The sequence below is a fragment of the Hippoglossus stenolepis genome, chromosome 4, assembly GCF_022539355.2.
Source record: "Hippoglossus stenolepis isolate QCI-W04-F060 chromosome 4, HSTE1.2, whole genome shotgun sequence".
Lineage (NCBI taxonomy): Eukaryota > Metazoa > Chordata > Actinopteri > Pleuronectiformes > Pleuronectidae > Hippoglossus > Hippoglossus stenolepis.
Window position 1 is genome coordinate 22,833,562 of NC_061486.1, and position 25,812 is coordinate 22,859,373.

The following is a 25,812-nucleotide window of genomic DNA, read 5'->3' on the forward strand; positions in this document are numbered from 1 at the left end:
GACCGTGTGAGGTTGTTTTTATCTCAGTTGTTTATTTCTCTTGATTCAACTAACATCTTTCTCTGAGACAGAACTGCTGTGGCAAATAAACAACCTTAACAGTCACATGCATAAAATGTGAATCACATGAGGCTGGAAGATGACAGTGGGGATGAGGAAAGAAGAGAGGACTTGTGTGTGTGTGTGTGTGTAAAGTGTATTGTGCCTTAGAGAAGCCCTCAGTGGGTAATGGTCATTAACTGACATTAAATATTGGATAAAAATGCACTGCTGATGTACAGGTAGGATGGTTCTAGTAGACTAATTAGACATTAGATATTGCTTGATATTTCAAATTGCAACGTAACAGCATCACCCTTAAGGTTGAGCCCTGAATTGATGTTCTGCTTTGGGATATACCAGAGAAACTCTCTGAATGTGATTTATCCAATGCAAACACATGTTCATCTGTAAACCGCATGACGTTTGTTTACCTGCAAAGCAACACTCAGGAACAGAGGAGAGCGGGGATTTAGTTTGACTTTAAAAGTAAATGATACACTAAGTTGTTTACACATTGGTAATTTTCCCTATCAGACTACATCTCTTAAATTGTTTCAGGGTGAAGAACGATTTAGGTGGATTCATCATTCATTTAGATTAAAAGAAGATTATATCCACTCGAGCAGATCTTGGATCTACAGCAGTGCTATAATGGTGTGTGTGTGTGTGTATCTGCCTGTTGGTGGTGCTAACCTTTTACTGATCTATGTGATAATCTGTTTGAACAGTGTAATGTAGGTGCACATGCTGTTGTAGCGAGCAGCTGGAAAATAAGGGCAAACACTGCTTGTCTTAAATTGCACATCCACCCTTGAAATAAATACATAAATATATAAAATTTGATCTTTAATAAATAACGGGAGGCGGGTTGAAGAACAGAACTAATCAGAAGATAGTGCGTGATCTCCGTGAACGAAAACGCAGCGCAGTGTAATATCATGCAGTCAATGAAAACCGCCAGCTTGATGATAGAGATAACATGCAGCCATTGTCTGGATGTGTTTGTCATCGTATTGCGAGTGAAATATGTAACAACACGGTTTCTCCGGCTAATGAGCCCAAGAGGCTGTTAACGTCTTTGTACGTTTTTATGCCGCAGCAGTGTGTGTGTGTGTGTGTGTGTCGATGGGGGGGAAGTGGGGGTTTGGTGGGTGAGGGGTACACAGAGATAATCTGGCACCAGTACAGAGGCTCAGCGTTTGAATTATCTCCAGCTACTTCTGCCAGGCAACGCTAGATAAGAGCCGCTGTGCATTGTGTATTGCACCACTCGCACGATTTATCAAGTAGAGGAGAGATTCTATTTTTTGAGGTGTAGAATAACTTTGTTACAGTGCTCGGGCGTGTACGGCATCATGCTGATGTCTATCGTTAGTGCTGCGGCAAGTTCCAGTTATCCAGTAAATGCAACTAAAGATGTATGCTAACACAAAAAGAAACCAGGAGATAACGCTCCATAATACTGAAGATGGCAAATCGTTAGGGGAAAAATATGATTTCTACTTGAGTTGTGCTTTTATTTTTCTGCGGTCACTCCAGAGAAGCATCTAATTTGATCATTTCAAGTTTTTATAAAAAACAAAATATTCTGGGGGCCATGCATAAATAATTGAAATCAGTTATCAGCAACTTGCAGCAGCTGCTGGAAGGTGAGTTGTGTTGAACGTCAGCAGATGTATCCTGAGTGTCTACACGTACAATTCGAAGTGTATTTTTCAGAGAGGAGGGGGACTGACAAAACTGTGTAAAACCAATTTGTTGGAGCTTTGATGCTCCTGCACTTTATCATAATTGCACGTGGCCGACCCTTGTTAACGTGTGGCTCGTGTACATGTGTGATCGTGCATAGACGAGGAGAAATACTAACTCACTAAAAGGACACACTGGTTCCCCACGATGTCACAAATGACACTGAATGCTAGAGATAACATGAGGATCAGGTCAACGTCCCACGAGCCTCTGGTGTAGCTGATTGGATGATCTTGTCTATGCTTTATGAATGTGTCACAACCTGGAGCTTCTATTACCAAATGAAAGAGATGATGTGCTATTACTCTTCCCATGCATTGAACCTAGAGTGAACCTGTGCCTTGTCGTGCATCATTGTGAGAAATTCACCAGGGGGAGAGAGGAGAGACTTTTTTTCCCCTTCTTTTCTTAACATATAAATACAGTACAATGGTTCGGCCAAAATTTGTCCTTAATCCTGCGATTGTTCTCCTTTTGAATTACTATTTACACATGTTGCCACAAAGGTACAACAGCGCGCTAAGGCCATTGTTAAAAATGGTAAAAGATTAAATGAATTGAGATCAATTACAGAGCCAAGGGAGGCGGAGGGGATATCGTGAAAAAGAAAAAGAAATCCGACAGTAAAGTTGGAAAATGACGACAGAAAACACCAATATTTTGGATAAACTTGGTAGATGTTGTACATGAGCTTCAGGACACTTCAGGACACTTTCCAGCTTCACTCAACCCCCTGTCTCGTCAGTCTGATCCCCAGCTCACAGCTCAGCCTTCTTCGGCTCCGTCCTGCAGACTCCCTTTTCCCTCTTTACAGCCTGGCAGATTCAACCAAACGTAACACATCATGGGTTAATATCAAGAGTAATTCATATTGCTACTTTGCAGGCCGTTCCTCAACAGAAGGGTTAGGGTTGACACTATTTTCTTTTCTTGTAAATTAATGACTTAAAGTATATCTTTATGTTATCGTAAATTTTCAACTTTAAGGACGGAAGTGTTTATCACCTAAAATTACCCCTCCCCTGGCTTAGTCTGTTTTTTTCTTTTTACTTACAATGGCCGTAATATGCTGTCATTCAAAAGGAACATTGTTTTTCTGTATTATTGTTCTTGTTTTTTTGCTCAGAAGGATGTTTGGATTGTTTGACATTACTGTCTCAGTCTCTCTTCAAGTGTACGGGTGGCTTAAATGCATGAGTTTTAATGACACTATAAAATGAACAATGACAACACAAGAGTAAATGTCGGTAAGAGTCAGTAGTATTGAACTAGCGAGTAAGTCACGTGTTTGGAAAACACCCAGTCCAATTAAATTAAATTAAATTAAAGCAAACATTTCATATTTATCAAAAGAACATTCCTTCCCTTTCCATGTTTGTATTTGCCCAACGGAAAATCCACATGAGACATATTTGTCCTTGGAGGCGAGTTTTCATCCAGACTGATGATGTAGGCCAGGTCCGTACATCCAAGAGGATTTTCTCTTTTGTACCATGTGCAGATCCAGACAATAAGTGTTTTATTTTCTTAATGTTCTCTTTTATTGAGGTGAAGGATTTTCTTTAACCTGTTTGTTTGGTCGAATCCGCTGGTTGTTCTCTTTTCATGTTGTGCTGTCTCATTTGTTAGGTTGTCCTCAGCGTAAGGTGCAGGTCACGACTGTCCACGCCGTCCCCCGTGAGGCGTCCTTTTTACGTCCTCTGCACGTCAGTCCTGACAAATATCCACCACCTCTTACTCATCTGTGCTTTGATATGATACATTTTTTACTGATTTAGTCCTTATTCTAAAGAATGTCTCAGTAAAGAGGATTAAATCCCCCTTCAAAGGCCCCCACGTCCTTTCATTTTCTGGTGATTAAGAGGTGAACACTGGTTGCACTTATCAAGAGACTCTTGACGTTTTCTTCCTCTGTAAGTCCAAGGCCAGCCACCTGCAACAGAAAGGATTAAGATATGCTGAGAAAGAAGGCAAAGGCTTCATTTACAGCCAACCTGTTCATTGTATTGGTGTCATTCATTAACGGACAACACCTCCCCTGTTTACACGAAACAGAAAATTTAGGAAATATTCCAAACATTTCCTCTTTTCAAAGTAAGACTGGTTGAGACCAAGTGAAAATCATTTCTTTTGAGAATGAAATTGAGCTCACTAATGGAAACTTTGAAATCATAATTACTTACCGTGGTTTACTGAGGGAAAACAGTCAGATCTCCACATTGGGGTCTGTGAATCCTTTTTTCCCCTCGTTCACAAGGACGGGTTTCTCCGTTCTCGTGTGCCAAACAAGTATCTGGTGGGGAAAAAAACATATGGGAACACAAACAACAGGAACATTAGTAAATGTGTTTCCCTTAATGCACTCATTCAGTGTTCTCTCCCTTTGAGCTCTGCTTCATGTTCTTCAAATCATTCAATTATGGACATAGATCCCAGATTACATACACCACACCGCCACGGGGCCTGTGTTCTATTTGTAGGTTTGGGATGTGCATCACTGAGGCTGATGGGATACACATCTGGAAGCATCGCCAATGGTCTGATTTTAAAGATGCATTTGAAGCATTGGTTGCTCTGACAGCCAATCAGAACAACAGGACGTGGATCGCATCTTTAGGAATATATTTTTTCCAGTTTGTCTTTATTGTGAAGTCAGACGACTTCTCCACATCTGCGACAGCCATCTTGGTGGTTAATGAAAATGCATCAGTACTGCTCCTTCTGGGACTTTTCTGTCATTTTCTCAGACCCTCCCCATTTTAGATGAATGGTTGTGATTGTCCTGACCAACTTCAGGATGGATGGAAATTGATCTGAATGGGACGGGGACCGGATCCATCTGTGAGAGTGAATAAACATGAATTTGCTCATTGTTCTATTTTCCAGGATAGGGAAACTCCCACCGAGTTTCATGGAAATCTGTTCTGTGAATTTTTTGTGTAATCATGTTGAAAGTCAAAGAAACAAACCGACCAACAAATGGACAGGTGCAAAAATAAATCTACCTTGGGGGAGGTAAAAATATTCGGCATAATTCTAAATAATAAAGGTATAGGGCCTCTACTAATAATTATATGTAATTAAATCATATTTTACAATACATTAATGTTGCAGCACTCTCTTTTAATCGTGGCTATTTCATTGTCAACTGAGAGGAATCATTTGAATTCCACCATCCCTTGTGAAGACAGCTCTTGAGTCTGTGCGCGAGCGAGAAGGAAAACAGGAGTGTGTTATCTTATATATAGTATGACACAATCCTCTTTAGTCTGTCTGAAGTCCTCTCCTGGTCATAGGATAATAGCTACCTTCAATGACAGCCAGCAGGGAATATTTCAGAACAGTATGTATGAACTTTTGCCTTTTACAGTAGCACTTGAGTTTTTTACAGAGTTCTTCTTGGTATGCTAGTGCTATCAAGCTTTCACACTGGGTTGATTTGGCCCCAAAGACCAGACAAACATCCAGGAAAAGGACAGCAAGGGGAACGGGGGAGGGGAGATAAAAAAAACCAAGAGTCGAGCTCATTTCCCCTCTCTTCTTTGCATTGGAACCCTTCTTCCTTTCATCTCTCCATAGCGGCATTCATGAATTATGCATAGGGCGTGTTTGAGATGTGCCAGGAGCCCACTCCCCATTTGCTCAGGTGTAGGGGGAGGTCAATAGTCACGCTGACATCTGAAGAGGTAGATTATAAAGAAGAGAGATGCCCATGCACGACTTTCCATGTTATTTTCTCTCTTTCCCTGCTGCCCCTTCTCTCCATCCCTGCACTCATCTGTAATCAGTGTGACGTCCCTAACCCCCACCCACTCACCCCCATGCAAAAAAAACACCTCCAATTCCGCTCCCTTGGCCATTCTCTGAATCCCCTCTTTTCATTTACCCATCTGAATGGCTAGGGGAGGGCAGGAGAAAAAGCTGGCTGAAAATGTCTCTCTCTCTCTCCCTGTGTGTGTATGTGTGTGTCGGGGTGATCGCAGTGTGGATACTGACAAGCCAAAGTCCTCTGGCTGACTCCTCTTTGCCCAGAGAGAGGCTTAGTGAATTGACCCAGACGAAGGGCTGTAAGCAGGAATGGTGGAGTGGGCATGGAGAAGAACGATGGTACAGCTGAAAGCCTCTCGTGTGTATTTGTGTGTATCTGAGTTAATGTGCTAATGTGTGTGGGCAGGATGAGAAATATTATAATCAATGATATCCCAGCAACACACACACACACACACACATATATATATATATATATATATACTGTATATATTAATAATAATTACATATGTAATGTAATTATATAATAATAGTGATAGTTATGACAGTGTTCCTTATCAGTCCACCAGCTTTTATGTTTAACTAGCAATGCCAAGAATGGCCAGTAAGTACAGATGGCATACCATGTATGGGTGTAGTTTACCTAATTAGAATGTGTATGTACTTGGTACTTCAATTAAATTGTTGCTTTTATAGTGGCAAATCAAAACATGCAATATCTTGAGGGACTTTACATAGTAAGGTCCAGGCCTTAGAAAATGATGGAGAAACTCAACTGTTTCCACAATGAGCATGCATTCAGTGGCCATACTCTATATACTTGGCAAACCACGTAGGAATGATAATAAATATAAAGAAAATTTTCGTATAAATTGACCTTTTAATAATTTTTCACGTACATTTATGTATACATTAAATATGTCTCTATGTTCTGATTTTACAAGAACATTAAGCTCAAAATAAGTAACGTTCTAAAAGCAGAAGAAATACTTCAATGAAAAACCGAACTACAGACCAACCCAACAAAATTTGATGAGAACCTCAGCTTGCTCAAATAACCCCTGTCTGTACAATGCAGCCACTGAGGACCTCTGCTACTCAGCTCAGGCTGCTGATCTTAAGAAAGAACTCAGCCCTTTAGTAATCCACTCGTTTGCCATCTAGGTATCTTGAATATGTCATCTCGAGTAAACGGTTCCAGTGGAGTCAACCAATGTTGCAACATTATCATACAATGCAAGGTAGGTCTCGTCATTTCTCTTTCCTTAAAGAGCAGAATACACAGCATCGACCGCAGCCTGCATACCAGGGACAGTTTTGGCATTCCAGCTCTTAAATTACGGCAGAGGCAAGTACGAGGCCCAACATAGTCTTACTTTGCTAGAGTGCAGAAGCCTTCCAAGATGTGCTTTTTGCTGTCTCCTCTTGGCTGCCAAGTTCCAGCTCATGAAGCCCTATCACAAGGCAGTGCTATTATAAGACTTCCACACAGTCCACCTGGTTGGGCATATTGGCCGCAGGGTCATCAGAGGTGTATTTTTGGAGCAATGGTTCCAAACTTGCTCTTAACCTTTCCTGGCTGGTCAAAGAGGACGTCTAACTGGTGGACCCAATACAATGGCAGTTCTGGATAATTGGAGAGACTGAGCATTAAGCTTTGACATGCAGGGCTAATTGCTGCTGCCTCCTCAGTATAGCCTGTTCCTGTTTGTACTCTCCTGCGATGTTTGAGGCACTATTGTGAGTCTGCCGATTGAGCCTCATCAACATATCACCTGCCACCATTGCAGTGCATTGGCTTGCATTGTCTCATACAATTCTGTGTGGCTCAACAAGCTCCTCACATGAGACAAGGGCATGGTCCACATAGCAATGACATCAATCATCTAACTATCCTGTTCAGCACCAGAAACAGGCCGTCGTAGGGTATCATACCGGTTGGCTGCAACAATGTATCTAGAATTCCCAGGCTCATTTTCTCCACCCATGTGTTTTCAATAGATTTTTCACTTTGTATATGTTAAAGACGATCACAGGTGAGAATGTGCAAACCAGTAGCCTCACAAATCTGTTGAAGCTTAATCAAGTTTGAGGCAAAGGACAAGATGCCCTGTTTACCTTACCAGTGACCAAAGGAAAGAACCGTTGCTTTTAACAAACACAAAAAATGATGTAGCCAGCAAGTTCCTGCTAATTAAAATAAAATCCCTGTGAACAATTTCATGCTGCCTTCCTGTTAAAACAACTTTATAGCTTGAAGTTATTGAGCACTGACTTTAAATGGGGAGAAAGGCGCATTTTTCATTCCCACTCCGCTCCCAGATTGCCTGTTCTTGGACAATGTAACTGTGGGTGGGTGCAGTCTCTCACAAGAAGTGCCAACTGAATGATAGTCATTGGCTTAAACTGTCGGAATCCGGCCCAGCAAGTTCAGGAGTAATGCCAAACTGTAGATCAGTTTGATCGACTTGGAAGTCATTTAAAACCAGTCTTTCACTCTTATATCCATCAAGAAAACTTTTGAAATATCAAGAATTCCAAACACATATTGACAAGTTTTTTTACTGAGATAGCATATATGGTTTGGGAACCCAAGGATCTTGAGGAATATCCACCACTCAGCCATGTTTTACTTCAGTGAGTGGGACGATGCAGTCAGAATTTCGAGACGGATGGAATCAGCTGTCGAGGGTCTTTCTAAAGGTACGGAAATCTCCAAACTAGCAACTTAAGTGTGTGTAATTGCAGGAAGTCGTTTTCCCTTTTTCTTGATTAATTTGTTCATGGGAAGTCCGTTTTTACAACTCTATCAAGTTTTTCTGTAGAAGTCATACTCTTTCTTGCATCAGCAAGGCAGTGTGCTTGCAGTGGCATAAAGCTACAAGTTTTCTATTATATAACTTATGAAAACATGATAATTATCTCTGTTGCTAAGGGTAAAATGCTTCTGAATCAATGGGGACGTGTACTGTGTATGAACAAGTTGGTTCAACACTTATAACTACAACATATTTAACAAGATGTTTTCAAGGTTATATCCCCTGGCAGGCAGGTTATGTTATTAGTATGCTAAAGGTGGTGGTGGTGGAAAGGAACTAAGTATGTTTACTAAGTAGGCTACTTAGGCTACTTTATGCACTATGATTACTCATAATTGCACAGATAAAGATTTTACATTGAAAACAAATGATTTTTTGTCTTTTAAAATACAACCTATGTTAGATTAAACCTGTGGGGCCCAACCTGCTGTGTGACCTCTTACAAAAAGCAAAGTCTAGATCTGGCTCCTTGTTACTGTGCATCTCAGATGACTGTGGCTTCTTAGCAAGTCCTTTTAAAGAGGCATTTTTCTTCAGAACCCATCAGATGGTTGTAATCTACAAACTGAACACTATGTGAAATTAACAATTTTTCACAGACACACTCAAGATTAGAGAAAAGTCTAACAAATGAAATCCGATTTGTGCATCAGAACTTTGTTTTTGCTACTTTTCCTTTATCATTTCCTTCTTGGGTTGAGAACCACTGGACTAATATAGTTCAGTCAGACAACTCACGTTCAAACATTTATTGCAGCAGTAGAACAGGTTTAGTGTTTGGAGTCTAGGCTCCAACTTAATCACTCCCCCATATGATTCCACAGGAATGATGGGAGTGATGAGCAAATACTTGTAACCCCCCGTCGGAGCCTACAGAGGGATGCTGGGGTGGTGGAGGGGCTGAAGCTACTGGTAGCAATACTGCAGCAGCAGTGTGAGCAAAGGGGATGATGGGAACTTTCTCTCTGCTTAAATAGACCACCTGATAATGTGGGTGTGTATTATAGATGGTTGTGGAGAGTGAGGTATGTCACATGATGTATGTCACATGATTGGCGCAGCTCGAGTTGGCTGCCTGAACTAGCTCGCAGGCGTCGCTCCATTTAATTGTATATAAAGAAGTTTAAATAAGCTCCAAAATGATTACAATACATTGATGTGGAGGCATCAATCCATCAGGAACAGTCTAACAATGTCCTGTGTAATAATCAGTTACGGTGTCCATTGTAGAGTCTAAACTCAGGACTTTCATGGATTGATATTTGTACCTGAATATTTCTCCATCTCTAGCTGCAGCAGGTTTGATTCCTTCAAAACCAACTTTTACCATCCACACAAACAGTTTAGTAAGTCACTGAGCTAGAAACGGCTTCAACCAAGCCGCTTAACAGGATTTAACATAAAAAGTTAATTACCTTAGTGCAATTGGCTGCTTTAGGCTCCAGGTCGTTGAGTGTGACTAGTTCCCGGAGCAAACTACTCTCCTGGTAGCCTCCCTTCACCCCACGAAGCTTAAAATATGCCTGTGGCTTGAAGAGGATGAGTCTCAGGTTGATGGCAAAGCCGGCCATGTCGATGGCAAAGGGCCGATGGGGGTCGAACACTGTCTTCCAGCCGTAGACCTTTCCAGCTGCATTGACCTTGGGGGACTCGTACCGCAAGCCGCCCACAAAGGCCACAGGCCACACTGAAACTTTCCGAGTCGATCTCATCTAGCGAGAGGAGAGTCAAGAAGAGAAATGAGGGGGGAGGCAAGAGGGCAGATTAGTCATCTGAAAAAGCGTACATGACAGTGAGACACAGTATTTGAGCATCAGCTGCCAGCGTTACAGCAGAGCACGGACAGAGGGTTTTTAGAGATGCTGCTATCATTCATTTTGAAAACAGTGAATATTGACGGAGCCGTTGGGCCATGTGCGGCTGAAACACTGTTGGACGTAGGCAGATCTCACACACAGACACTATTAAACAGCTGCCCTACAATGAGATAACTACACTCAACCATCTTTAAAGGGAGTAAACACGAACAGTGCCAAGAGGGTTTGAAGGAGCCAAACCATTAGAGCAAGTGGCTCTGGTTGCTGGTTGGCTGAGGAGCTTCTTCAAGGTAGAGCACTGCCATCCTCTATTTTTTTTGTCCTTTAATCTTCCAGCATCAAACGATCCTGCCACCCTTGTCTTCGTGTGCTTGTCAGTGATTGCCATTTTCAAGAGCCGCTGCAGCCATAAAAGCCAAGTTTTATAATGAGGGAAGAGTAAAGTTTAGAAACAGCAGTCATTTAATCGAGCAGTGCAAAAGAAATAAGTTGCTGGTGCCTCTCTGGTGGAAGGTCTTTTATAAATATAGGTGTGTGCAAGTGAATGTGCGGTATCCAGCCTGTGTCTAGAGTAGAGTGCTCATATGCATATGGAGCATGCGTACAGGACATTTCGACATCTACATGCACGCTTGCTTACACACGTGTATTTGGTTATCACACATTTTTTGTGCAAATCAAATGCAAATAACCCTTTGAATATGAGCTGCAGAGTAAGAGTGGTGTGTGATCTGATAAGCTGCTGTGTGGTCAGTTCAGGGGATCAGAGAGGAGCATAGTTTGAACAGCAGGAGGTAGGCTACATTGGGGCTTATGAGAATCCATAAATTTGAGCGTTACGGAGAACCACTGGGCATCCAGATAACATTTGGCAGGAAGGTAAGTCTTAATGAGCGCTGGGTGTTAATGGAATGGAAAAGAGATTAAGTGATTATATGCATGTGGCCATGAGATTGTACAGCTATGTGTTTTTTTTTTGCCAACACGATCTCATATCACAGTCTTTCTCCCAGCACATGTTTTTATACAGAGGACAGACAGTGGCCTTAGGCATTACGTTTTTTTGGGAGGTCTGTGCATATATAGGTTGGTACATATAGTATTGTTTGTCAGTCCCATTCTTGTGAACACAACATCTCAAGAACACATTGAGGGAATTTCTTCAAATTTGGTACTAACATTCACTTGGACTCAAGGATGAACGATGAATTGACTTCATTTTGGTGGTCAAAAGTCAAGGTCACTGTGACCTCATAAAACACATTTTTGCCTTCTGAACAGGATATCTCAGGAGTACCTGCAGGGAATTCTTGCAAATTCAGTAAAACGCTCAGTTGGACTCAAAGATGAATTAATCTGATGGTAAAAAGTTATTGTGACCTTACAAAACACACTTTTAGTTTTGTGAACGCAAGATCTAAGGAACAGAACCAGCTTCCCTTGGATTTAAAGATGAACTGACTTCAGTGGTCAAGGTAAAGGTCACGGTGACCTCATGTGAGTCTGGAGAAAACTTGATTTGATTAAGGACACGGTCACACTACACACAAATGCAAAGCAAATATTGTGAGTCAAATTTGTTGCTCCACAGGGAGGCAAAGGTTCGCCACTGCTATATGCGTGACTGTGCCTTCAATCTGCCCTGGTTGGTGGAGTCATATAACGGCAGTACGGTAATTCTAGTTTCTTTCTAATAAGTTTTATGCATCAACATCTGGGTTTGCAATTGGATGAGTTTCTCTAAGGGCTGCTGCACACTAGAGGATTTTCCACTCTTGACCGATTTTAAAAACGTGGGAGACCACAGACATAATGACAGATTTAACTGATTTATATTTTAAACATATACCGTTTGTAGGAAACAATTTCACAGTGGCTATTCCAGAGACTTGAAATCTCACAGAAACAAAAGGAAAAAATATCTTCTTCAGTTTTTTTAATGACAACTTTTAGGTGCATTACCGCCAACTTCTGAGCTGGAGTGTAGAACGCTTGCGTGATTAAACGTGACTTCAACTTAAACGAACTATGGATGAAATCATGACTGCGAGGGTTTATACATTTTGCAGTGCGAGCTGGAGGTGAATTGGAAATGTATTGTTGTTTTTAGTCGCAGCTGTACAAGTATGAACCATCTGGTTGGTGACGCTTCCCGGTCAGCTCGCTCTCTCGCTCTCTTGGTATTGCGGGTTTCTGTTGGAGCCGATTATTGTAAATATTGATATTTACGATTTAAAATAGGGAAGGCTCCTTGCTTCCTGCTTCCCCTTCCCCCACAGGTTTGACTTAAATCAAAATAAATCAGGCTCCTCACAGGCAGTGTCAAGAGTGTTGTCACTTTCCCATCTTTACTGAAAATGGGAAAATGAGGATTCTGCCTGTTGAGTCTGGAGGGAAAATCCGCCTGAGTAAAACAGCACAAATGCCTCCTCCTGCTGGCAGCCAAACAAATGGACACAAAGCAAAGTTACGCTTGTCCAGTTCTGAGGACTGTGATGTGTTTGTGCAGAGTTTTTATTGTACACTGTTGCCTCAGATTGTTCTGGTATATGCCGGTGTGCCAGTGAAGCTCTTTTTCCTGCTACGCTTACATAGAGAGGACTACAGAGACAAGGTGACCATGTTTCAGCGTCGTCAAGGTATCACAGAAAAGCAGGCATCCAGGTACATACATCAGAAGTTAAAATTGCAGAGGGGATAAAACAGAAGTTAGTGGATTCTGTGGATGTGTCCAAACAATTTTTTAGGATTTTTATTTTATTCATTAAAAAAAAATCATCAGTTAATTAATAATGAAAACACTTTTCTCAACCATTAAGTTCATCTTTCAATATATTCACTGTTTTGATAGTCATACTTTTGTGATATAGGTTAAATAATTATATTTCTAATATTAATTAGGCTTTTGAAAGATTTTATGGTTGTACATAACTTGAACAATGTGGTTTGAGACGGAAACAAACATTTCTTATGAGGCGTCAGTAATTCTTATACTACTTTACTGGACTGTATCGAAATTACCAGAATTTAAATGTGTATTTAATAAAAGATAAAAGTTACAGATAGTTAGTTTTGAATGAATCAAAGACTGTGAAACACTATAAGTATGACTAGCAACATCCTATCTACAGTCTCCACAGTCTCTGGTACCAAATGTGTTGGAAGTTCAATTTAAAACATTTATTAATATTATTTTAACAACAGGCTATTGTGTGAACTGTGAGGTGACATGCACTGTGTTGGTGTCAGGCTGTGGCAGCTTAAGTGAACCACTGCTGCTGCCCTGAAAGAACTGTAGACGAGCACGCTCAGCAATTAAGTCTTTTTAATGCCACCTACTTTCAGGCTTAATTAGTGTGTCGGTGGAAAAAATAAAACATCATCGTCGAACTTATTATAACTTGTAAGTGGTGATTACATGTTTAAGATTTTTCAATGTTGTGTAGAGGAAATTGTAAGTTGTCCGTATAGGAATTAGATATATGCAATCACCTTATGTGTGCTACACTACATGCTGGTGATATCACACGGTTGTAACTCTGTTAAATGAAAGTGATATAAACTGTTTTTACACTTTTACTCCCTCTCTTCATTATTGTCAGTTATAACAGGCTGTGAGCTGCACTGTAAACAATGAGTTATTATATGATGGATAAGCTTCAATTTTGAGTTTGACGTTATTTTTATTTAACTTTATATTACTTTCAGTTTACCGTCTATGAAAACAATACTACAAAAAAAAGTCCCTGTTTTTCCTTAAAGAAAAGCATACTTGCTTGATTTCACTATTTTTTTATTGTAGGAAAAGAAGAATGTTTCCAAAAATCCATTTATCTTTTATAGTCCTTTGATCTTAGGAACAATGCTATTTGGATTAGCATGGTCTATTTGTCTACACAGAGTACAAATAGACCAAATAGTAGACAGTAGATGTTGGGTTGAACACATACACGATATACAAGGCAGATCTAGTGGAGGGTGGTAAATGCACCTTGCTGTTGGATGCCACCAATAAACACAAAGTATTCCTCTAACAAGTAGACCGAGTTAATTATGTTTGCAACTGAAACTATCTACTTAGATTTGAAAGTGCATTTTAATGACATCTTTATCAAAGAGATGTCTCACGTTCGATTCACCTGGAGAAAATTATAACCCCGTTTTTAACACCTGGAGTGGTGCACATCAATCTTTCACCTGTATCTCCAGACTGAAGAACTTATACGCCTATCTGTTCTCGAGCCATTGGGACGCTCTGAATGTTCACTATCGTGTCAGCAAACTATTGGATTTTTACAGTGGTGTCAGCAAACTATACTGTAGTTGCAGTCAGCTGTCTGCTTTCTGTCTACTTTGCTGTCACCTTTACCTTTTTCCTCATTCTTTTTCCATCACTCCCTCTCCCCTTCTATCTCCCTCTCTCCCTCTCTCCCTCTCTCCCTCACTCTCACTCCCCCTCAGGGCTGTTACTGGCCCATAAATAGGCCTGTTGGAGGTGATGGAGGGCCTCTGAGGGAGATGAAGCACTTCGGCTGATTCCCAGAGAAAGGTAATGACAGGCCCCGTCAATACCCGGCGCTCCATTTACTACGGCCCATGTCTGCCCTACTAACAAGACTTGAGGCTAATACTCAGAGGACCCAGACCGTGTCCTCTCAGGTAATTCAAGTGATGTCAAGATGGATGGCCTGAGATGTACTGATTACATGCCCAAACGTCTCTCCTGCTTCAAATCACAGACTATGCTTGTTAAGAGCTAAAAAAAACTATCAGAGAATTTTTTTCAACATTACCTGGCAGAGAAGTTTGCTATACCTTATAATAAACTGTTCACATAGAACTTAATTTATAGGGATGGATCCACAAGAAAACATTTATAAAACACATCATTTTGTCCAACTCGACCTTTCCTACAACCTACTGTATGTATCCTATCCTTGCCTGTTTATGGATCAATGCTAATCAATCCTCTGTAAGACGAATGGCTGCTGATCTTTCAAGCTTTCCAAACAGGCAGAACAAGCAGGTCTCAGTGTCTCAAATGGGGAAATGGTTCAACCTCCCAAAGCTTCTTAATTACTTACAGTTTGCCCTGCACATTTTAAGAGGTTAGAGGTGATTGGATTGAGTCTAGATAGATAGATAGATAGATAGATAGATAGATAGATAGATAGATAGATCGATAGGTTGTATATTTATCTGTTTGTCAGCAGGATTACTCAGAAACTACTGAACTGATTTCCATAAATAAGGGAGGGTGGGGCATGACCCAAGAAAGAACCCATTCGATTTTGGAATAAATTTGGAATGGGTGGATCCCATCGACTGTTTATAAAGATGGAGGACGCTTCTCCACTTCCTCCCACTATCCAGAAATGAAGCTAAAACATTCCGGATACTTGTGACATCTTGTGCATTCGGACCCAGAGTCTGTGCAGAAGCGATCAGGGGATAGAGGCACGGTAGCGAAGGCCTGTCAATACACGCACTGAACCAATCATAAGACTTAGCTGTTAATCACGACACCCTGTTTTTATAGCACCAAATCAATAGTGAAAACCAAACTTATTGGAAGAATGAGCACTTTAACATAACTCAGTGTGATAAGTGTTCGCTAAAATTAGAGACACCACCTTTGAGAAGAGAAAAAAACATTTTTTTGATAGTTTGGATCCATTTCCCATCCATTAACGTGGAGGAGGCGTGAGTTATGATGTATACTGCAGCCAGCCACCAGGTTGCGATCAACAAACTTTGGCTTCACTTTTGGGAGCTGTCATGTCATCCATCTCTATAAACAGTCCATAGCAGATCCAGGATTTATTTTCCCTTTCTTTAACATGGTGAAATAGGGGGTGTTAGCCTTGGCTGAGGTATGTGCTCTCCAAGTGCCCTTCAAGTTTACCGATAATTGTCATAGTTACTAGTGAAAATGATACTTTACTGTGATTAATGATAGTTTATGAAATGAACATGACTGATAGAGCAGCAGCAGTGATGTTGTATATCAGCACGAACCTCCTCAAACAGCTCCAGGCTGTATGTGTTGTCATCATCAGCAAAGTAGACGATTCCAGCTTGACTACTGTTGGCGTTAAATGTCTCCCTCAACCACCGCAGGGCCAGATTCCTTTGCATGGTCCCTCGCGGTATTCTGGGGTCCCGAGTGTCACCCCGCAGCTTATAGTTCCTGGGCGTCTCTACATTGAGGTGGGTGTAGTTCAGCCCTGTTTCTCGAAGGAGCCTCGTAACAAGAGTTGTTCTCCTTTGTGAGTCCTCCACCAGGATCCAGTGCAGGTTGGGAACATGGAGGAAGGTGTTCGCCAGCCGCGTCAGCTCCGCTTTCTGCACCGGCCGACTGTATGTAGGGGTGATGATGTGGATAGTAGGCAGCACATCGGACCAGGGTGGAGGCCGTGTATACACATATTCTGTCCTTACCACCTCCACTATGTCCTTATCTGAGGCACAGTATTCTTTGGAGTCCTGCCCCTGGCCACCTGCCTCCCTCTTCCCCTCGACTCCATCATCTGCAGATTTGGAGATAAGAGCATATGTAAGGTATTAGTGCAAACCTGTGCCGCCCTTTGTATATTTGCCTCAGGTGACTTAAACCCAATGGGGGTAAAGTGTACCTGAGAGCCGGTGGTGGCGGACTGCAAGCCTCTCTGGAATGATAAAGATCTCTTTTACTAGGTGGTGACAGGCTGCAAAAAGTGAAAGCAAGCACCGTGAGAGGATAACACAGCTGATGGACAGAGAGAGAGAGAGAGCGCAAGATGAAGGAGGGATGAGATGAGCCTCGCTATTCCCCCAGCGTTGCCTTTGGGTTTTTCTTTATAAAGAAAGAGAAATGTGGGTATGTGGATCCAGTAGAAGTGCCCTCTTTTTATGTCTAGACTCCCACCTCAGACTCCCTCATACCTGCTTTGCCGCTCCACTTCAACAACATGCTGTGTTACTTTACTGCAGGAAACATAGCCATGCATTTTGGTTCAGAGATGCCTAAGCATGAATAGAACTGCTATGATTGCTGTGAGCTGGGTCTAGCTGTTTGAAAGCATTTGTAATGAAGAAGCATTAACATAAAGTTGTTGTTGTTTTTCCAAGCAAGGGCATCCATTTGCATAACGTTAGTGTGTGGTTCAGGACCTACACAAACTTTATTTTCATTTTAGGACTTATGTTGTTTCAAGATCAATCTGAACACCAGACCTGTGCTCTGTCCAAACTAATTCAGATATTTTGCGAAACATAACTCTCCTTCACACGGAAACAACGTTTTAAGTCACTACAAGAGAGAATTTAACAAACGCCTTCCAAAGTGTAGATTTTCAAAAACTCCAAAAACGTAAAAGCATGTAGCCTAATAGAGATGCTCATCCATACTAGTAGTTGTATGGCTGGTTATTTTCTTCTGGAGAGGGGTCATGTGATAGGAGCCTGATGAATCAGCAAAGGCTACGTCCTGATCAAAAGACCCAATCAGCAAGAGGTTGTGAGTGTTTTCAAACATCTCTGTTTCTACCCGTCCACACTAAAATGCCACATTTACAATAAAAGGGGGCAAGAAGCGTTTCCAAACTTCTCTTCTTTCCAAAGTGTATCCATAGCAGAGTTGATGCGTTACCAAAAATAGTATTATGGATGTTGCCTTAGCCACTGCACAGGAGGAAAGATACCAGCACCTGTGGCTCTATTGTGATAAATGTTGTGCATGACTTTGTTTTTCCTTGTACAAAAGGATAAGGCCCTTTTTGAAAAGTACTTAAATTAACTCTAGTGATAAAACATTTTTATTTTCTATGAAATATAATATTTGTAGTTTTGTCCGAAATGAATAGAAAATGATAATAGAATCATTAATATTCTTAACTTCCTTTCATTTTGCCACAACTACTGCCCAAAGCGCCATTTGCACCTCCAACATAAAAGAGGATTTTTCTGCAGCACGTAGATTAACACAATCCGCTGATGGCCAGATGTTCAACAAAGGCTGCCAGTGAGCATGCTGCCAAAAAACCTCCAGCCTCTCTTTTGAGAGCACACAAAAGCATGGCAGTCAGAGCTGGGTCAGATAGCACTGGCAAATATTTCTTATTTTTACTGTATCCCACAAGAATGTATAATGACTTTCTCCATTTAATTGGAGAAACCTTTCCCCCATACAATTTAGATATGCAGGGAAGAGAAAGTACTGCAGTATGCATTTTAATGATTGCTGGCTGAGCAGATACTATTTTAAGTGTTTGGACGACCTGCAAAACAAAATTATTTTATTATTATTATTATCATTCAAATGATTATTTTAACTATTTGGAAACGATCAGGAGTCCAGACTAAGCCCCGGGTCATTTTTGCAAACCACTTTGGTTTGTTAACCCCTGTATGTGCATGCACGGCATTGGACAACTCTATTGATTTGCTGTCGCTCTAATGTGGGTTTGTTTACTCTGCAGCATACTTGACATTTCATTCCGTGTGTTTTGGGTCCTGGGGGGATGAGAGGAAGGTCTCATAAGTGCATATTAATGACTGGTGTGTAAACGTGTCTGGATGCGAAGATATTCCATGAAGCTAATCGAGCAGACACATTCATATCGAAGGTTGCTAATTTATAAAGTATGACTTTGATTTTTTCAAGTTGAGGAAATGTTTAAACATAAATCTATTGCATGCTGTGAGAAGAAATTAAGGATTGATGGGCTGAGTGGATAAGCTTTTGAAATTGCATTGTTTTGTAACATACTTTGTTTTCAGCAAAAGAACTAGAGTTCAATTCAAATGACAGAGTGAATTTAATGAATGAATATGACATATAGAATCAGCCTCTTAGAATATAAAAGAGTGTATGTGATGGTAAATTCTAAACAGTCCACACTGATGAGGTTTACAATGACTGGACAAGTGCTATTGAGAGCCGACGGAGCTGGTGATAACCGCCAGCGAGTGCCTCTAATCTAAATGAACCACCTGTTGTCTCAACCTGAAGTGGAGTGTTAAGGTTCGAGGACCCACTTTATGTTTGATATTGCCAGTGAAGTGCGGTGCACTGCGTACCCTTGCGGATGGCGAGGAGTGGAGCTATAGCGCTTTGGTGCCAAACAGTGATGAGCAGAGTCCAGGGTAAAACGATCAACACGATGGCAAGAATATCTCTTCTCTTCGGCATCTCCAGGATTGGTTATTTGGCTCGGCATTACCTAGAGAAAAACAAAAACAAATATTTATTATCATTCTGCATTTTATAAAAACAGGACTTCAAGATAATGACCATAATCCTTTAAGTGTAGCATCACCCCCAGGTCTTAGCCTAACTCCACCCACTGCAGGATTTTGAAAAATACTAAAAACTGGGCAGGGGACTGAGTAGCACTGTCCCAATTCAGGGGCTGCCTCCTTCAGAATATGCCGTCTACCTGGCCCATGAACCTTGCCGCCTTTTTGTGATGAACCGAAATGAGACCAGTCTACAGAGGCTCATGTGTACAATTTAGTGCGTCACCAAAGCACAATGAATCCTGTGATAGTTTGGGCCGGTAAGTATCCAACTGTTTTCGTTTGTCGGGGATGGAAGGACGCATGTGTCGGTCTCATTTGATGGAGCTTTTGAAATGCTGTGATGCAATCGGTCTTCAAATGCAGCCTCCAAAGGATGCAGCCCCAGAATTTAGTGTCCCTGTCAGTGACGTCGTCAGGCCATACCAAAATGGGTAGCGACACAGAATCGTGTTCATGCCACATGGGGCTCTTCTGAGGTGGAGGACCATGGTGGTACCAAGCCACATCAGTTCGAGACTTTAGCTCAAGTCACATCCAAAGCCAGAGCTCTAGTAGCAGAGGCAGTGCAAGTGGGTAATGTAATGTTCATAAGAAGACTAATGTTAGCGAATGCTCGGATAAGCTGTAAAGCCTTGTAATTACCATAAATATGTTTGCAGCCACTGCATAAAATCTCAAAGTCAACAATCTGCACAGTCAGAGATGTTGGATTATATACGATGAAGTGATAGTTGGTGACGTAACCTGCTTCCAGATGAGCCAATAGCAAAATTCAATAGCTGGGTTTAAACCAATAGAGGGCAGTCACTATGCATTTTTACCACACAAGTGTTGAATTCACTTTACAATAAATTGTCAAGATTTAGACCTGAATCAACCAATATCACTAAATACCTGAATATGTTTCCATCTGAAAAAGTGTTTTAGGGGTTTAGATACTCTTTAAACTGGCTGAGGCACAGAGTTGCAGTGTGTTGCTGAATCTCAATTACCTGATAATGGGAAGCTAATACTCAGGCCCTTACTCATCATTAACTGCCTCAGAAACATCATATTCGCATCTCCTGACATTGAAAGTGAAAAAACACACTGTCACGCCTGTGACACAACAGTCTACTCTCTGATGTTGAAATAAAATAAAGTATTATACTGTCACACAGGCAGATGCATTATAGCCTCACCAAATTAAATGAACGATACAATGGAGCAGGTGAAAAATGTCACCTTTAGTCAGAGGTTAAATGAAAAAAAAGCTTTGGTTTAACGCCGTAACTAAGCAAGTCAGCCAACATGAGGAAGGTCAAAGCCACTGGAGGAGGCCACAGAGCAAGAGCTAGTTCACTCTGCCAACCCAGTGAGCTCATCGGTGCCATCCCCGAGGACAGGGACGTGACTTCATGCCCAGTGCAGAAACTATTCACCAGCCAAATGGCAGCAAACAATGTCACCAGACAGCGGGTTGACTGTTTGGCAAATGCGCTCCGTCCCTCTGAGTCCAGATCACTTGGTTCAGCTTTGTATCCCTTTGAAAAATTAAATTACAGCATGACAGAAATTAGCCAGGGCAGGCATTAACTGGAATGGCATGACTCTTTAGCCTCTTTAAAACCAGCTCTTCTTCGTGCTATGTGGCGATTTGGTTTAACTGATGTAATCCACTTTTGCACCAGTCAAGTTTTAATATTTAATCCATTGAGTTTTTTAAGGTCCAGCAAACATATATATATATATATATCATTAAACATTTGCATTTTACATGTGTGTTGTTTTCTAATAATCTGAATGTTTTTTTTTACAGTGTGTTGAACAATTTTATTCTAATTCTTTTATTCCAGATTGAATTTCACTTAACATTTCAAATGTGCTGTTGCTCATTTTCAATAAATTATGCTGAGCCCTCATTGAAAGAAAATGCAGTTATTAACTGATCAGCTCAAACAAAGGAAGTAAAAAAACAGACATAATGTGAGCACAGATGTTTGGCATATTCATTTCAGCTTTACACCTGACGAAGCGAGTCATTACGTTCCCCTCAGTGATGCTGCTCCCACTGCTTTGGAAGGTGGCGGAATATTTCGAGGCTTAATATAATTCTGCACGCCAATTATGTTTATTAGGCTTTGAAAATAAATACACCATTAATGCCTAGGCCATCAGGTGAGAATGGATTAAGTGTGAATAGTTGTGACACAAACCCTCCATACACCAGAGTGGTTTCTGCTGATAAAGACATTTGTTCTGCAGACATTTTTAAGTGTTTATGTTTTTCTTAGCAGAGAGAGAGAGCATTGTGGAAAATATAACCCTGCTTGCTTTTATAGAAATACAGTGACGTTACCCATAGGCCAAGTTCTTGAATTAATGGTGTGGAAATGCCAGTGATAAACACAGTTATCTTCCTTTGAGTCATGTTTTTGAAAGGCACATACATCTTCCAGCACCACAGGGAAAACATAATGTATGTTCTGTGTTTGAACTTGGAAATACATGTCATTTACACATGCAGGATTATACATGCTAACATTTTGAGCCCATAGTAATTTCCCCATAATTTCTAAAAAAAAAACGGCTTCTCTTCTTTAAATGTACTATGGAGGTTACTGAGACAGTACAAACCCCTCCTAATGCTTAACATCTACCCATTAGCCATCGTGACTATTACTTATATTTAAGGACATGGTCTTGTTTACCTTCACACTTTTTAAGTATGTCCTCAGTATTGAGAAGTAACTGATAATCCAGTACAGTATACAGTATTACAGAAGTATTAAAAATAAAACCAAATCAAAATAGCAGAGTCTGAGATATCCTGACTTTTATGAATCACTCAATCAATCACACTTAATGTGTTTAGCACCTTTCATACAGGTAAGAGCAGTTCAAAGGGATTCACAATCCACTGACAAGCCATGAATATGACAAAACTAATATTTATGCAGACAATTATTTACCATAAAATTAATTTTAAAAGCTAAATTAACACAAAAAGTTACTTTAAAAAGTACCACAAATAGAAGAAATAACAGTCAATAAAAGGCCATAGAAACGCTTGCAAAAATAACAGTAACAGACAGATTATATTGAATAAAATTGAAACCATATATGCAATAAAATGATGTTTAAATACTTAATCTAAATCCAAGTTAAAGCTGATGTTTTTAGCTTTCAAGTGGCTTGGAACATAAAAGCTAAAACCTGCCTCTTCAAAGATTTTTGTCTTGCACTTTGGAACAGCTAAATTGTCACCAATATGGGTTAGCTACAAAAAAGCAGGACCGACATTTCCCATAATGCATCTATTTGTTAGACCCTCCCTGTCGAGTAAACGTCTAAGCTCCAGTTTGTAACATTCTCTTTGTGACCACTGAACTGGTTCTGAAGTCAGTGGAATGTCCCTTTAACAACACTGCTTGCTGATGATTAATACAACGATATAAATGAAAAAAAATGTTTGCAAACTTACCCACAGTTATAACTGGATCATGGCACCACTGGTGCCACTGATGCGCAGCACGGAAGGCCACACTATGAACTGGACGAGTGTCGTAGCAGTGGCGTCCTCCATGTCAGCCGGCCATTTCCTGTACGTCTTCCTGACGGGTAACCTCAGGTCCAGACCTGGAAGATAAGGACATTACAGCTTATATGATTCAGTGATGAGAGATTGTGAGTGTTTTAATTGTGTGCCCTCCTCCACGCGCACACACACACATGTTTGTACTTCTATCATAGTGAGGACACTAATTGACATAATACATTCCCTAGCCCCTTACCCTAACCTTAACCATCCAAACTAAATGCCTAACCCTAACTATAACCTAAACCTAATTATAACCCTAAAACCAAGTGTTAATCCTCAAACAGCCCATTTAAAAAGTGAGGACCATTCAAAATGTCCTCACTTTCCAAAAAATGTCCTCACTCATTGGGTCTATGCTTAAAATGGTCCTCACAAAGATATAAGTACGGGAACACACACACACACACACTCACTCAAACCAGCGTGTGAGATTCAAGGACAGTCTGCCAGGTTTTTAACATAGCGGTTGGCGCAGGGTCTAAGAGTCAGTTCTTGGCCACAGACTCCTTCATTAGCGGTGAGGCTGTGTGTGACGTCTATCCATTATTTAACATCAGAGAGCAGGGTCTCAAAGTGCAGTGGAGCAGAAGTGCGTCGGCATATTGTAAATAACTTTAATTTGGATGCACATCATTCACATTCACAGGAGGTCTCCCTCTCCTGCTGTTATACCACTGCTGTATTGTATCGTACATTTCTGTTCACATGTGAAATGTTCATATCAATTTATGTGATTTTATCTAATTGACAACAATCTGAAGTGCACACGGACAAATTCTGTTTTTTATGTCTAATGTGGAAACTGGAAGAGGGTTAGTCACAACTCCACCGCCTGCCAACAGTCTGGGGTGGGGGATGTTACAAAAATAAACTGGCATCATGTCTTATTCAAATACATCTGAGGGAAGGCTGCTTCTATGCAGGCTTATGCTTCACTCAGCGAGTGATGTCTGCATGCTGCATCAGCTCCAGAACTGGATGATCTAAGACAGTTTTTAAGGGGCTTTGTGATAGAAAAATCATATAAACTGCAGCTATGTATGTTTTGGGGAATGAACAGCAGGAGTACCAGAATCTTTTTTTAGCGAGGCACGCGGTTGTATAAAAAGGCAAATTGCCTGTGACCCAGTAATGCAGGAGGGCTGGTTGCGCTTGATGTGCACAAAATTTAAGAACAATCTATTTCCAGATTTGCCCTGACTCGTCATCGAATTTCTCAAGCTGAGGGATTGTGCTTCTGAGGGTTGACGTCAGTTGTGTGGAAAAAGATATAAAAGATGAACACAAGAAACCATCTTCATGGGTTAGTGCTGTATCTGCTGTATTTGCTGTTTTATGACAGCAACAAGCAGGAACTGTGACCCCCCAAAAATGACTAAACAACAAAGATAGAAAGGCTTTACAATTGCTTCCAGGTACTGTCATCCGTGCAAGCGTGCAATGACAGAGTGTCACTCTGATTTCTGCAGAACACCCTCCTCTCTACTACACACTGTGATGGAGCTAAACACAAGAAAACAGTGTGTTGTACAACCAGCTGCCAAAATCCCAGACCCCCCAACAGGCCCATGTAAAGTCTCAGCACTCAGTCTCAAAACCTTTAAGTGCTGAGGGAAGCTAGAACTCATGATGTACAACAGGTACAACTGAAAAGTTGTTTTTTTTAATATGAGTGAATTTTTAAAAGTCTTAATCTTCATCATTTTATTGTTCAAGTAAATTAATCCATGCAAGAATTACAGAGGTAATTTAGTTAAAGAAATTGTTCACTTGAGAATATTTATCTACTTTCATTTTTATGCTCGCAGCATTTGGACTGAACTGCAAATTTAACGACATTCCCATTAGCCTCTGTTGTATTTAATGTTTAGCACTAATTACTGAAATTAGCATGGCATGCTAAGATTAAATGATGGTAAACACTGGTAAACATTATACAGACTAAACAGCTAGAGAGATTCATAACTGAGGTGTCAATCCTCATCTAACTTATGGCAAGAAACCCAATTAGCACATTTCCAAACATGAACAAATCCCTAGAACTTCTATTGTGCGCTTGCTAACATGCTAGAATTAGCATTTAGCTCATAGCACTCATTTAGCTATGAGCCATAGACAGTATCAGAGATCGATGACATGCCTGCTTCCCAAAAGTGAAGCCAAATCATTTCATTGCCCCTTTGTTAGCCATCCACGATAAATGTATACGGTAAAGTTTAAAGTATTTAACCTTCTGGTTTCATGCTAGCAGCAGTACTGCACTGCAAATTTAAGACGTTAATTCCATCAGTTTCTGCTTCACTCCCTGTTCAGCCCTATTTAGCAAACTCTGCATGTTCTGCTAAGGTTAAACAAAGATCATACAAATATATCCATAAGAAATGGTGTCAAACTTCGTCTTTTTGTATTGGCAAGAAAGCAACTAAACATATCCAAAAATGTTGAAATATTCCTTTGAATTTTTATTGTGGGCTTGCTGCCATGCTGACATTAGCATTTGGCACTTCTTTGCTCATGCCTCTCAGAGCTGCTGGAGTGGCTGTAGAGTTTAAAAATTTGAAGGTGGATGATAACAATCAAAACCATATTTTGTTTTCAATTTTGTTATAATTTAAATTTGACTCCACTTTGTCCCACTAATGTGAGACTGCATTTCCTCTCTGCTGCCATCGGCGGTATATTTGTACCAAATTGGTGAGACCATCAGATGTGTACGGAGGGGCCGGCGGCGAGGCCTCTGTTCCCACCAGCTACC

At 40.8% G+C, this 25,812-nt stretch overlaps 1 protein-coding gene across 8 annotated transcripts in view; it reads right to left on the bottom strand.

The window, feature by feature from the left end:
• Positions 1–12: 12 nt before the first annotated feature.
• Positions 13–25,812, bottom strand: part of b3gat1a (beta-1,3-glucuronyltransferase 1 (glucuronosyltransferase P) a) — an 82,194-nt gene continuing 56,394 nt past the window's right edge. For 3 of the 8 annotated variants that reach the window (XM_035154577.2, XM_035154574.2, XM_035154576.2), the window contains 7 exons: positions 22,941–23,095; positions 19,256–19,398; positions 16,831–16,943; positions 16,214–16,725; positions 9,794–10,090; positions 3,975–4,084; positions 13–3,724 (listed from right to left, as the gene is read on the bottom strand). In XM_035154577.2, the coding sequence (XP_035010468.1) occupies positions 3,998–4,084; positions 9,794–10,090; positions 16,214–16,725; positions 16,831–16,943; positions 19,256–19,395 (1,149 nt within the window). In that variant the 5' untranslated portion in view covers positions 19,396–19,398; positions 22,941–23,095 and the 3' untranslated portion in view covers positions 13–3,724; positions 3,975–3,997. The remainder of the gene's footprint in view (positions 3,725–3,974; positions 4,085–9,793; positions 10,091–16,213; positions 16,726–16,830; positions 16,944–19,255; positions 19,399–22,940; positions 23,096–25,812) is intronic. The other 5 variants (XM_035154575.2, XM_035154580.2, XM_035154581.2 and 2 more) reach the window with 5 other exon arrangements.